This window comes from Megalobrama amblycephala, linkage group LG12, assembly GCF_018812025.1.
Source record: "Megalobrama amblycephala isolate DHTTF-2021 linkage group LG12, ASM1881202v1, whole genome shotgun sequence".
Taxonomy (NCBI): Eukaryota; Metazoa; Chordata; class Actinopteri; order Cypriniformes; family Xenocyprididae; genus Megalobrama; species Megalobrama amblycephala.
In genome coordinates this window covers 37,332,353-37,345,390 of record NC_063055.1, presented here as the reverse complement: position 1 = coordinate 37,345,390, position 13,038 = coordinate 37,332,353, and the positions used below count along the sequence as shown (strand labels likewise).

The window sequence follows — 13,038 nt, the reverse complement described above, 5'->3', positions numbered from 1 at the left end:
TGACTAGTATTAAGCTGATGGCATGTTCTGACAATAGGCTGTCATGTGGGGAGGGACGGTGTGTGTGTGTGTGTGTGTGTGTTATCAGTGCTGGGCTGCTCAGATTGAGAGATGTGATTAACACTTTAACACACCGGCCACAGGGAGGCCCATTTGGGTTCATCAGGGGGTCCTAAATAAGTACAGGCCTCACGCTGGGTGATTGGCATGATCCACGGGTGCTGAGCGCATGTGTGCAGATGATCGCTTTCTGTGCAGAATAAAAGTATGCTATTACATTATATTATTTTTGTGGTTTGATAATAGAATTATACTATAAAACTGTGGTTACTTGGCATTATTACTTGGTTCTCTAGAATATTTGATTTTGATAGACATCTATTTACACTACCGTTCAAAAGTTTGGGGTCGGTTTATAATGTTTTTAAAAGAAGTCAAGGCTGCATTTATTTGATCAAAAATACAGTAAAAACAGTAAAATTGTGAAATATTATTACTATTTAAAGTAACTGTTTTCAATGTGAATATCTTGTAAAATGTATTTTATTTCTGTGATCAAAGCTGAATCAAGTCTTCAGTGTCACATGATCCTTCAGAAATCATTCTAATATGATGATTTGTTGCTCAACAAACATGTTTGATTATTATCAATGTTGAAAACAGTTGTGCTGCTTTCTGTGGAAACCGTGATACATTTTTTTAGGAGTCTTGTAGTAAATATAGAAAGGTAAATCAGAAGAACAGCATTTACACTCTTAAAAAATAATGTGTTGGCTTGACAAAAAAAAAAAGCTTGATTGCATCAATTTCTTTGAGTTATGACAACTTTGAGTGAATTTATGTTCAACCAACAAGCTACATTGAGTTAGAGGAACTTAATTTGTAGCATAAACACACATTTTAGGTTGATTACTCAAAAAATTAAGCCACTCCAACTACTAGAGTTGTAGCTCTGGAACCAATTAATCTATTTGTTCAAATCAACATCTATCATATGACATGATAACATAACTTATTTAACATGTATATTTAATGATCAAGTAAGATATTATTGTCACTGGCATTAGCGCAGTCATTAGTGTTTACCTTCATGTTTGTACTCTTCTGCACAATGATAACCACAAAAACTTCAACAATATAAAAAAAACTCTTTTAAATGTCAAACATAACGGCATTAAACACTAACAGGTCTTTCCCTTCACTAAAAACAAATACATTAACACTTAATTTTAACATTTATTCTTCTTATCCAGTCCTATGCAAAGCATGCTGGGAACTAGAAATCCAGTGCCTGATTTCTGAAGTTATCAACACAATTTCATTACCTTACTAGATCTTAATTTTTTTTAAAAAGCCGATAAACAGAAATTTGAGTTTAAATTACAGACGATATTAAGTTGATGTAATGATCAACATTATTGTGTCAACAGAACTCTACAAAATAATGTTTGCGACTTTAAAAGGTTTAATTAAAACAATACATTTAAAATGTTTAACTTGCAACCATGCATTATTTAAGTTGTGGTAACAGATAACCTGAATTACTTTTTAGAGTGTATTTCAAATTGAAGCCTTTGTAACAACATTATAAATATCTTTACTGTCACTTTAGATCAATTTAATGAATCCTTACTGAATAAAAAGTATGAATTCTTTTTTTTTTTTTTTTTTTTAAATCCTACTGACCCCAAACTTTTGAACGGTAGTGTATCTATTAATGGTTTTGATGTCACCAAAATTGCATGTAAATGCTGTTTGCTTTTTAAAATGAGCTGATTTTTGTTGGTTGAGTTTAGATGTACAACAAAACACTGTATAACTAGCTAAATATTTTCTCTCTTTAGTCTTTATTTTTGCTCTCGTGACTTTTTAAAGTCATTTATATGTAAAGCACTTTGCATTACCACTGTGTTCTGAAATTGTGCTATTTATGTCTATCACTTACCTAGCCAGTGTTGTCATATTAAAATACAGCTGTAATATTTAATGTAATAACTTATTTGAAGTATGTGCATTAAGAAGCTAAAGTTATTAAAGGCTGATGGTAAAACTTAAAACAGATTTCATCATCACCCAGGCTTTTAGACTTAACTTTTTAGCCTAAAAACTTTGTGAAGCGAGCGGCACAGATCTCGAGCGAGTAATTGAAAGCATGTCAGCTCCTCATTACCTCAACAGCAGAGCTGTAAGTTTGTCAGGCCGATTCTATTTGGGTGCTGTTGGCAGCTGCCGCGCTTTCCCTCAGTAACAAATGTCCCTCACATCTGCCTCACAGCATCCCTGGCAGCGCTGCCTCGTCTCCTCCGAGCTGACAAAGCCTCCTGGCCCCCCGTTCGCGTCTCTCTCTGTGAAAGGAGCCGAACAATTGGACTCTGGCGCTGGCACCTAGCGGGCCCAAGAGCATATGCCATATTCTCTCTGTTCACCAAACCAAAGGGCCTGGTGCTTGGCTTTTCTCTGGAAAATTCTCCACCACCTTTTGTCGCATCTGTGTTCTGCCTCTCATTAGGAGAGCGCTCGACTGATGTTCGCTCTGAGCGTTGGAGGCCGAGGCAGAGAGCTGGAAGACAATTAGAGAGGAGAGAGAAATGGATCAGATAGCTGGAGGATGACGGCCTGTGAGAGGCCTAGTTTTGAAGTTGAGACTCTATGTAGGATGAGGAAACGGGGACCCACTGCATGGAGTCTGTGCGGCTTGGCGAGAAACTTTCAGGCACAGTGTTGGGTCTCTAATGCGACGGTGGAAAATGTTCCAGCATCCAAATGCATCGGAATCTTTGATTCAGTTTAGAAATGTAATGCGACGTCAGCGAAAGCATTTTACATTTGTAATGATGATCCCTTATGAAAATTAACCATGGTTTCATCATAGTTAAAATTATATGTTTTTTGGCGCATTGACTACCATTTGTTTAACCACAAAAAAAAACATAGTTAAACTATGGTTTTTGTAGCAAAACCATGGTTAATTTGTGGTTACCATGGAATAACTACAAGAACCATGCAAACCATGGTTATTTAATATACAGTGAAATATAATAAAATATAATTTACATATACGTGTATACATGTACAGTGTAATATAATATATAATATAGTTTGTTGTAATGTAAAAAATTATCATTATAAACAGTTCTTACACCTTGTGATATAGTTTGTGTAACATATATTTAGTGAATAATTACATTTGGGATGATGGTGATGATAATACTAATAACATTTCATTTTATATACAGATTGTAAAATTCACGTTTGCTTTACAGAGCCAAATTATGATGTAATATAATGTAATGTAAAAATTAATAATTTTATTCACTATAAACAATTCTTCCACCTTGTAATAGTTTGTTTAGCATGGATATTCAGTAAATAATTACTTTTGTAATAATAATAATAATAAATAAGTAAATATATTTGATTTTATATTCTAGATTTTAAACTCAAGCTTGTTTTACAGAGCCAAAAAATATAATATATCATGTAATATAATATATAATATAATATAATATAATCACTATAAACAATTCTTAGACCTTGTAATATAGTTTGTGTAACACAGATACTCATGATATTTAATAATAATTTAAAAATAATAATAATAATAATAATAAAATAACAGTAGTAAATACAATTTATTATATATACCAGATTATAATATTCAAGCTTGTTTTAAAAGGCCAAAATATAATATAATGTAGTGTAAAATAATGTTATATATCATTATAATCACAATAAACAACTCTTCCATACTCAAAAAAAAAAAAAAGTTTAGGCCTTTTTTTCAAGATTTACACATTTCAATTATTAGTAAAATGTAATCGAATTGAACAATACTTACATTTTTAATTGAATAATTAAATAAACCTTACATATTTTTACATAAGGATTATTCTATTCAATCTGGTGAAATTTTACTATTAACTGAAATGTGTAATTCCTAAAAAAAAAAAAAAAAAAAAAAAAAGTACTTTTTTTGAGTGTACCTTGTAACATAATTTGTGCAACTGTGTATAAATGCACCTTGCTGCCTATTTTCAAAGCCAGAACTGTCCATTTTATAACATTTCAGTTGTATAATAGAAACATTGCCTGCATATGACCACTGTATATTGCTAGATTTTTTCCTCAAGGTCGTGTGCATTTGATAACATGTTAAGGTCATGTTCATATCATCTCAATGCAGTGTTTGACAGATGTTTGCGGTGCTCCTCCTTCGCTCTCCTCTTCTGAATCTCTCTGTTTCATGCCAGGTCTGTCTTGTTTTAAGCTCAACTCAAGGGCACCTGCAACGCATTAGCACAGCGCCTGAAGTGTACTGTAAAAGATAATTGGCAAATTGAGTTTGTGTGTGTTTCAGTCCCATGTCATTGTAAACACTTACTACAGGATTGCAGCGCAGAAACGCTCCACTTTCTCGTTCCGCCCAAAGCACTTTTCCGATTGTAAGCACTCTTGTCTTTAGGAGCTGAATTCTGCTGACCAGCACGAGAGGGCTTTTTTTCTCTCGCTCTGAGCCAACTTGAGGATAGTTTTAGTGGGCCAAGGTTCTGACCACAGCGGCACCAGTGTTTGGATAGAGCTCAAGTGCTAAATGGACAGGATGCCAGCGTACAACAGCGACAGGAATTGTTTTGGGCTGAGGTGTTGAGAATGGCTGAAAAGCCCAAAAAAGTAGAAAAGAATTAATTTTAGCTGAAGACGGGGGTGATGTTGGACACATTCCGAGTACTCTTGGAATCATCAAAGTCAACTGCAGCCATCACACTCTTAGAAGAAAAGGTTCTAAATGGAACCTTCAAGGGTTCCGTCAGGCGCTTCATATAGAGAACCTTTAACATCCTTGTTCTTAATTCATGCCTGTTATATATTTAAGTATTTGTTAGAGAAAAGTTTTGTCATTCTCTTTACTGTTGTAATCTTTAATCCAAATATAACGTTCTCCACCTCTGAAACAATGTCTTCTTTCACTTCTCTGTTTTATAATTTAGTGAAATTCCATTCGACTAAATTGTGCCCTACAGAATTTCCTGCTGAGAATTTATTTCAAATGAAAATGGTACAATTATGGAAATCTAATCATTTAAAAATGACCAAATTTTACATTTAAAAATGATTTATTTTGAATATGTCATAATTATGGAAATCTTACATTTTAAAAATTACCAAATTTCAAAAAAAGTGCATTTATTTATTTAACATATTTTAAAAAGTGACCTATCATGGAAATCTTACATTTAAAAAAAATACCAAATAACATTTAAAAATATTTTTTTTTTACAATTACATATTTGAAAGTTGCTATTGTGAAAATCTTACATTTTAAAAATTACCAAAATGTACAAGTTAAATATGTATTTATTTATTTAACATAAATGAAAATGCCAACTATCATTAAAATCTCAAATCTCAAATCTTAAATTACCAAATAACATTAAGATTTTTTTCTTTATTTATTTACCATTACATGACCGAATGACCGAATTTGAAATGTAAAAAAATGTGTATTAATTTATTTAACATATTTTAAAAGTGACCTATCATGGAAAGCTTACATTTTAAAATGTGCTAAATAACGTTTAAAAATAATTTATTTACTGTTGAATATTTGAAAGACGCTATTGTGAAAAATCTTACATTTTAAAAATGACCAAAATTTACAAGTTAAATATTTATTCATTGAACATATTTGAAAGAGACACAATAATGGAAATCTTAAATTTTAAGAAATGACAACGTTTTACGTTAAATATTTATTAATTGTTGTTTCTGCCTTAAATTAATACATTGTTTAAATTAATAGATTGTTAGCTAACTGCGTGATTTGTACATGTACATTTCTGAAATTACATAACTTGCACAGACTCACCTCTGATAACAGATCACTCATGTTGACGTGCATTTTCTTTATAGCTTCTTTGAAACGATATGAATTGTGAAAAGCGCTTTACAAATAAATGTTATTGAATTGAATTGATTTATTTGACTGATTGATTAAAAATGTCACTATGGAAAACTCAAAATTTCTCAAGTCTTTCAAGTTTTCTTTCACTAAACCATGTGTTTTTAGGCTTAAGAATGTAGCATTTTATGTCAAATCAATGTAAAATCGAGTTTAAAGCACTGGTAATGATCGGAGACAGATCTAGAGACCTTTACTGGAACGAGGCATCTTTACTGGAAGCCACTGTAATGTTAACAATACTTTTTATGACTTAATATGTAGATCTGTGAGTGTTTATATCTTGGCCTGGAGTCCTGTGTGGGATAATACAAGAGCAACTAAAGAGAGTAATAATGGCGGCCTTCTGTTTCTCTTTAGCAGTTGTGTGGCCCTGTGTTCCTTCCCTAACATCAGCTTCAGGGATGTGTGTGTGTGTGTGTGTGTGTGTGTGTGTGGCAGGGGATAGTAGGGCAGATGACTGATGTCGACCCCAAGAATTTCCTCTCTTGTGGATGGGAACGAGGGGCCCGATCTGCCCCCCCGACTCACCCAGCTGTCAGGAAACAATACCCTTGGCCTGTTCAGACAAAACTCATTCCTGAAAGTGTTTTTTTTTCTTTCTCTGTCGCTCCCGCTCCCTCCCCTCTTCCTTTTGTGCTATAATGTCTTTTCCATTTTTAACCATAGCCGTGTAAACTTCCTTCCTATGATCGCTCTGTTTGAAAGCAAGGTCAAAGATGTAAAAGTGGACCGGACCCCACATTAATTCATTAGCAGCACGGATGAGGCTTCACATTTTCCGGCTGGATTTGCGGTCATGAGCGACATCCAAGATCGGTTTATTGAATCCAATTATCATATTTACATCATATTAACATGGTGCGGCGTGTTTATTTGTGCTTAGAGTTTGTCTTGACTAAGTCAGATGCTGATTGCACAAACAATGTGGATAATTAACCTATAAACGTTAAGAAGAATCACAATTGGCTTGATTTTAAGAGAGGCCATCATCCAATCAGTGTGCAGCGAGCTGTTCTTGATAACTCCAGTGTGTTTTTTGCATATAACCATGCATAATGCAATAAATATGTAATTTTTTTTTGTCTTAACAGCTTTGACTGCAATTAGGGATGCACCGATATTACATTTTTGGCAGATACCGATAATTCTTTATATTTAAAAGCCGATAATCGATATATTGGCCGATAAATCTGAATCCAAATTTTTATATAATTTTTAAGAGCCTGATTACAAAAACAAAAGTCTCACCATTTAAAAGCCATGTCTCAAGCACACAATTATGTTCTCATTATAATTTTTTGTAGTCTATATGTCAGATTTGCGCTGTACGCTGCACTGTATTTTTCCTTTTCAAAGTGATACCAATCATATTTCAAGCGATTCAAAACCATCATGTGAACAGTGTCTGAAGTGTCTCAGCTGAAGGAAATAATCCATTATTTATGGGCTTTAATATAGCAGCCAAATTTACTTATCAGATCGATAACGATAACATTAAAAAATGAACATATGGTGGCCGATATATCATGCACCCCTAACTGCTATAGGACAATGCAATAGGCATAAAATAGTTAATTAAGAGCATTTTATTAAGGTTGAATGATATATCACACAATTTTGGTCATTTATATTGAACAAATATCAATATGCATCTTACATATTTTCAATTATAAAGTGAATCCTAAATTAAATTGTAGCATTAAAAACTATTAATTTTTGAAATGTATTTATTTATAGACAGAATTTAATATTAGCCATTTATCAGTAACCTGAAAATAATTTTCACGTTATTGTTGGCACTGCTCCTGTGGCTCTATTCATTTCTAAAGTAAAAAAAAAAAAAAATCTTCTGTAGTGTACACTGTAAAAAATGATTTTTCAAAGGTTATTGGAGTATGTTTTACAAGAGAATACTATTTCAGTCTTTCTAATTCAAAATTGTACTTTACATGTCATTTCCCTGTAATTATTTGTGAAATTTACTAGCAATTTCTGAGTGAAAGTAGTTTCAAAGTAAATCCCACACACTTCTCAGTTCCAGTGTACCTTTAGGAGCAGGAACACGCGTTAAAGTAAACAGGATCAGTTTTGATGCGCTTTAATGCACTCTGCTCAAACACTAGTAGGAGAATATTAACTTTGACTAAATGTTTTTAATGAATTTTAAATTCCTGAGCAGCCTAAAGAAATTCGTGCACATGAAAATCTGCTGTATCCGGCAGTTAAAAGCTGATATACAAACCAGATGTCTGAACTGAACTCCATTGAGACTTCAGCTCTGACCATAAGACCAAATGGAGCAAAACAAGAAGATCTGAACACAACCTCTGCATTCATTACAAGCCGCATTGTGCATTAGTGACCATCAGCGCACCTGTGGAATAGACACGGGCCGCACGAACAGAGTGGGATGGTGTTAGCTCTGCTCCTGATAGTTAAAGTGATACAGAGAGAGGTCAGAAGTGCAGGGCTATTCACTTGAGCATTATAGATGTGGCTGTGTTTTTACCACGGTCCAGTTTTTCCCACCTCTCTCCATGGGATTTCCTCTCAGCTGTCCCCTACACGACACACACACACACACACACTCGATAGACGCCCACAGCTGGGCTCTGGGAGGAACACATTCTCCAACAAACACAGATTTCACACTCTCACTCTCTCTCCATTACACTCACACACACACGTACAAGATACAGACACAGGTGTCTGCCAGAAGAATTGCTCTCCGCTGACCGTTCAACTTATTTATGACCCTCTGAGAGGCAGATCTCATGCTGGAAGATTCTAAGTCTCTTTTCAATTTGACATTTGTTTCACTCATTCAATCACAGTTAGTCATCAGAAAAAACCTGTCTAGACACACAAACACACAGACTGCTCTGTTTTAAAAGGTGCTTTTGCAAACAGGTCTTACAAAACGTGTTGGTTAACTTTGCCACCCACTGAGGTGAAGTTTCTGCACCTGTTTTGTACCAGAATTTTTCCATTGAGCTTTAAAGTCACCATGAAGTCAAAATTGACCTTTTTTTTTTTTGTGGAATATGCAGTATTCATCACAAATGATTTATCTGTGCACATCATTTATTTATTTTTTTTAATTCATATGCCCTTGTAATCTTTAATCAAAATCACTTTGGCTACACTTTTGATAGTCCACTTTAGACATTATACTAACTATAAGTAACTTTGCAACTACATGTCACAATACTCTCATGAGAGTATTGGTAGACTGATAGGTTAGGTGTTAGTAGAATAAGTTGATGTAAAGTCCACGCAATGTTACTTATAGTCAGTAAAATGTCTTTTGGGGGACCATCAAAAAAGTGTTAACAGATATTAAGCAGAGTTAGTTGACATGGTTGACGTTCTTTGAGAATGAGTTGACGTAGTTGATACGTCCTCTTGAGAGTTAGTTGACATATAGTCGACATGTACTTTGAGAATTAGTTGACATGTAGTCGACATGTCCTCTTAAGTGAGTTGACATGTAGTTGACGCACTCTTTAGTTGACATCTACTTTGAGTATTAGTTGACATGTAGTTGACATCCTCTTTAGTTAGTTGACATGTAGTTGACGTACTTTGAGAATTAGTTAACATGTAGTTGACATGTCCTCTTGAGTTAGTTGACATGTACTTGAGTATTAGTTGACATGTAGTTGACATGTACTCTGAGATTGTTGACATGTATTTGACGTCCTCTTGAGAATTAGTTGACATGTAGTTGACATGTACTTTGAGAATTAGTTGACATGTAGTTGACATAGTATGAGAGTTAGTTGATAGTTGACATATAGTTGATGTACTTTGAGAATTAGTTGACATGTAGTTGACATGTACTTTGAGAATTAGTTGACATGTAGTTGACATAGTCTGAGAGTTAGTTGATAGTTGACATACTTTGAGTGTTAGTTGACGTATTCATAGTTAGTTGACATGTAGTTGACGTACTTTGAGAATTAGTTAACATGTAGTTGACGTCCTCTTGAGTTAGTTGACATGTACTTGAGTATGTTGACATGTAGTTGACATGTCCTCTTGAGTTAGTTGACATGTACTTGAGTATTAGTTGACATGTATTTGACGTTCTCTTGAGTTAGTTGACATGTAGTTGACGTACTTTGAGTATTAGTTAACATGTAGTTGACATGTCCTCTTGAGTTAGTTGACATGTACTTGAGTATTAGTTGACATGTAGTTGACATGTACTTTGAGAATTAGTTGACATGTAGTTGACATAGTATGAGAGTTAGTTGATAGTTGACATACTTTGAGTGTTAGTTGACGTATTCGGAGTTAGTTGACGTATTCATAGTTAGTTGACATGTAGTTGACATGTACTTTGAGAGTTAGTTGACGTAGTTGCAAAGTTTCTTATAGTGGAGTGTCTAAAGCAGACTATCGAAGTAGTGTAACCATAACTTCCCTTCCTCTTGCAGTGACATCTCTTCTCTGACGTGTTTACTGGCATGAGGGCGGGACAACCTGTCACTCACATGAGATCCACCAATAGCAAACCACAACCATCCAATTAATTCCCCACGGAGAAAAAAAATCAAGCCCCGCCCTACATTTGTTCTTGTTCCAGAAGCCATTTAACTCAGATATACGTCACAATAGGGAAGAAAAGACTCGTGCAACTTACGTTTCATGCCGACTGTAAAAGGAAAATGTGAATTAAAACATAGTATTAGTGTCTAATCTGTGTCTTTTCGTTGTTTTTCACAGTATTTGCAGATGAAATGGCCTATTCTGGATGTTCCAGGCACGGCAGCACTCAAAGACTCACGGTCACCTACTCCAGGACACTTAGTGAGTATCTCACAAGTACACAAACCACACACAGGCACACACACACACCGGCCACAGAAAGTATTAAGACAATGTCAGTGTATCAGATAGAAAAATCTAAAACTAACAGACATTTATTGTACAAACAGATGACACAAATGCCCTTTTCAAGCATTTCACAAACATTAGGTTGGTTTTGAATAATGCAACAATGGATATACTGTCTGAAATTAAGACACTCAATTCAAAACTTTCTGGTTGTCAAACCTAAAGGGTAAGTTCACCACAAAAATTTTAATTTCTCATTTAATTCACCTTCATGTCCATAGGACTTTCATTCATCTCTGAAACACAAATGTTTTTAATATTCTGTCATCATTTTGTACATCTAATGTAAGTCCACACAACTTAAAAGCTTGAAAAAGTTCATAAAGACATGTGAAGTAATCCATATGAATCAGGCGTTTTATTCTGAAGAGGTTTAATATAGGATTTTATTCATATTAGATGTGCTCTCTGTATGTATCTTTTAAATTAATTTAAAATTTGTATCTTTTCAGAATAAAACTCTTAATACATGTGGATTACTTTTACTTTCAAGCTTTAAAATTTTGGTTGCGTGGACTTTCAAAGGAGGGCAAAAGTAATAATAAAAATATCTCCAATTGTGTTTTGAAGAGAAATAAAAGTCTTATGGTTTTGGGATGATATGAAGATGAGTAAATAATGACAATTTTAATTTTTGGGTGAACTAATCTATGGGTGTTGTCAGCTAATCTTTATTGACTACCTGAGCTTGTATTGATTTGTGTAATTGATGCGGTTGGCCATGCAAAGCGATTGATAGTGCTGCTGTTTGGTGTGCACTAAGAACAGCCTTTCTGAAGAGGACAAATTAAAAAGCCCACTTCTTCCTACCTACAATGTGTTCGAAAACAAAATGAATTAATTTTCCACATGGTCACTTAAAGTCAAGTTTTAAATCAAGTCTTAAAATCAATTTTGGTTGCCTGCAGGTACATTACAAGTAATGAAAGCTATATTTCCAAAATGATTCTGGCTCAAACCAGAACGCGTGGTACATCTTTGCCACTCCTTAGTGTGCAGTGATCGCTGTGGGATAAGAACGAGCTTCCCTGTTGGCCAGATCTGTGTGAATCCAGTCAGGCTGGTTGGAGTTCAGAGGGTTTGCATGATGGTAGTTTGTGTCCTTAGCTGACATGTGTGGTTTGATTCACCTCTGGTAAGCTGATGAGAGGTGATAAATTTAAACCGAGCGTTACATTCTTGATGTGGTGGAGCATGTATGTATGTGTCAGGATGAAACATGCAAACACACAACATGAGGAACCTCAGATGGCGAGGCAGGCAGACTGACCCGTACTAAACCGGTTCATGCAGAGTGGGCGGAAGAGTGACGTTTTTCATACAATAAAAATATGTGAATCAAAGTCTCATGACATTTTGAACAATTTGATTATTCCTCTATCTGATAATAAATCAGTTTAAATTGCGTGACTAAATAAAGTAATGAAACCGATTAAAGCGTTACCTAATTATTATACCCATTAAATAATACCCAGTTATTTCCAGCCTTTAAAGAACGGTTCAGCTACTTAGCAGCTATTAGTGGTTTTTAATGACTGATTTGTTGCTCTTACTTAGTCTGAAATCCCCTCTGACAGGGAGACATAATAAATTGTGACATAATAAATACAGAAGGATGACTGACAATGTCATCATTGACTCTTGGCAGCCAGAGGGCATTCAGTGTGTGTGTTTGTTTCAGTCTCCGCTACCCGGTTCAGACTCGCTTTGCCACAATAACCCCTGAACTCTCTCTAACCTCTGAAGCACCATGGGATAATCCTTAAAAACACAGCATGCCTTGTTTCACCACCCAGCCGGGCCATTAGGCCTTTATTGTATTTACTTAATATAACGTTATAAAATGCATGCACTCGCATTAGGGGATCAGCAGAAAATGCGAAGTGTAGATGGGTAATGGCAATCAAATTAGCTGTGTATGAGAACGCAGTCTTCCTTCCTGTGGCGTTCCTCCACCCTGACGCCCCTTTGGCTTTTGCTTAACCTTGGCGTTGGCTGGAGGGTTGTTTGAGAACAACATCTGATGTTGAACGTCAGACTGCGATGAGGGAAATTTGCGTCAAGGTGAGAGTAGGGTGACTGAGGGGTGAGCTCTGGTGTGTCTTTATGGTTTTTATTTAAAGAGCAGACTGGCGCCATGAATACGACCTGCTCCGGTGAGCGAAAACTATCAC

At 35.0% G+C, this 13,038-nt stretch overlaps 1 protein-coding gene across 1 annotated transcript in view; it reads left to right on the top strand.

The window, feature by feature from the left end:
* The window catches only part of tcf7l1b (transcription factor 7 like 1b), a 72,596-nt gene that overhangs the window by 39,462 nt on the left and 20,096 nt on the right, over positions 1–13,038 (top strand). The window contains exon 4 of the mRNA XM_048210977.1: positions 10,694–10,777. Coding sequence (XP_048066934.1) covers positions 10,694–10,777 — 84 coding nt within the window. The remainder of the gene's footprint in view (positions 1–10,693; positions 10,778–13,038) is intronic.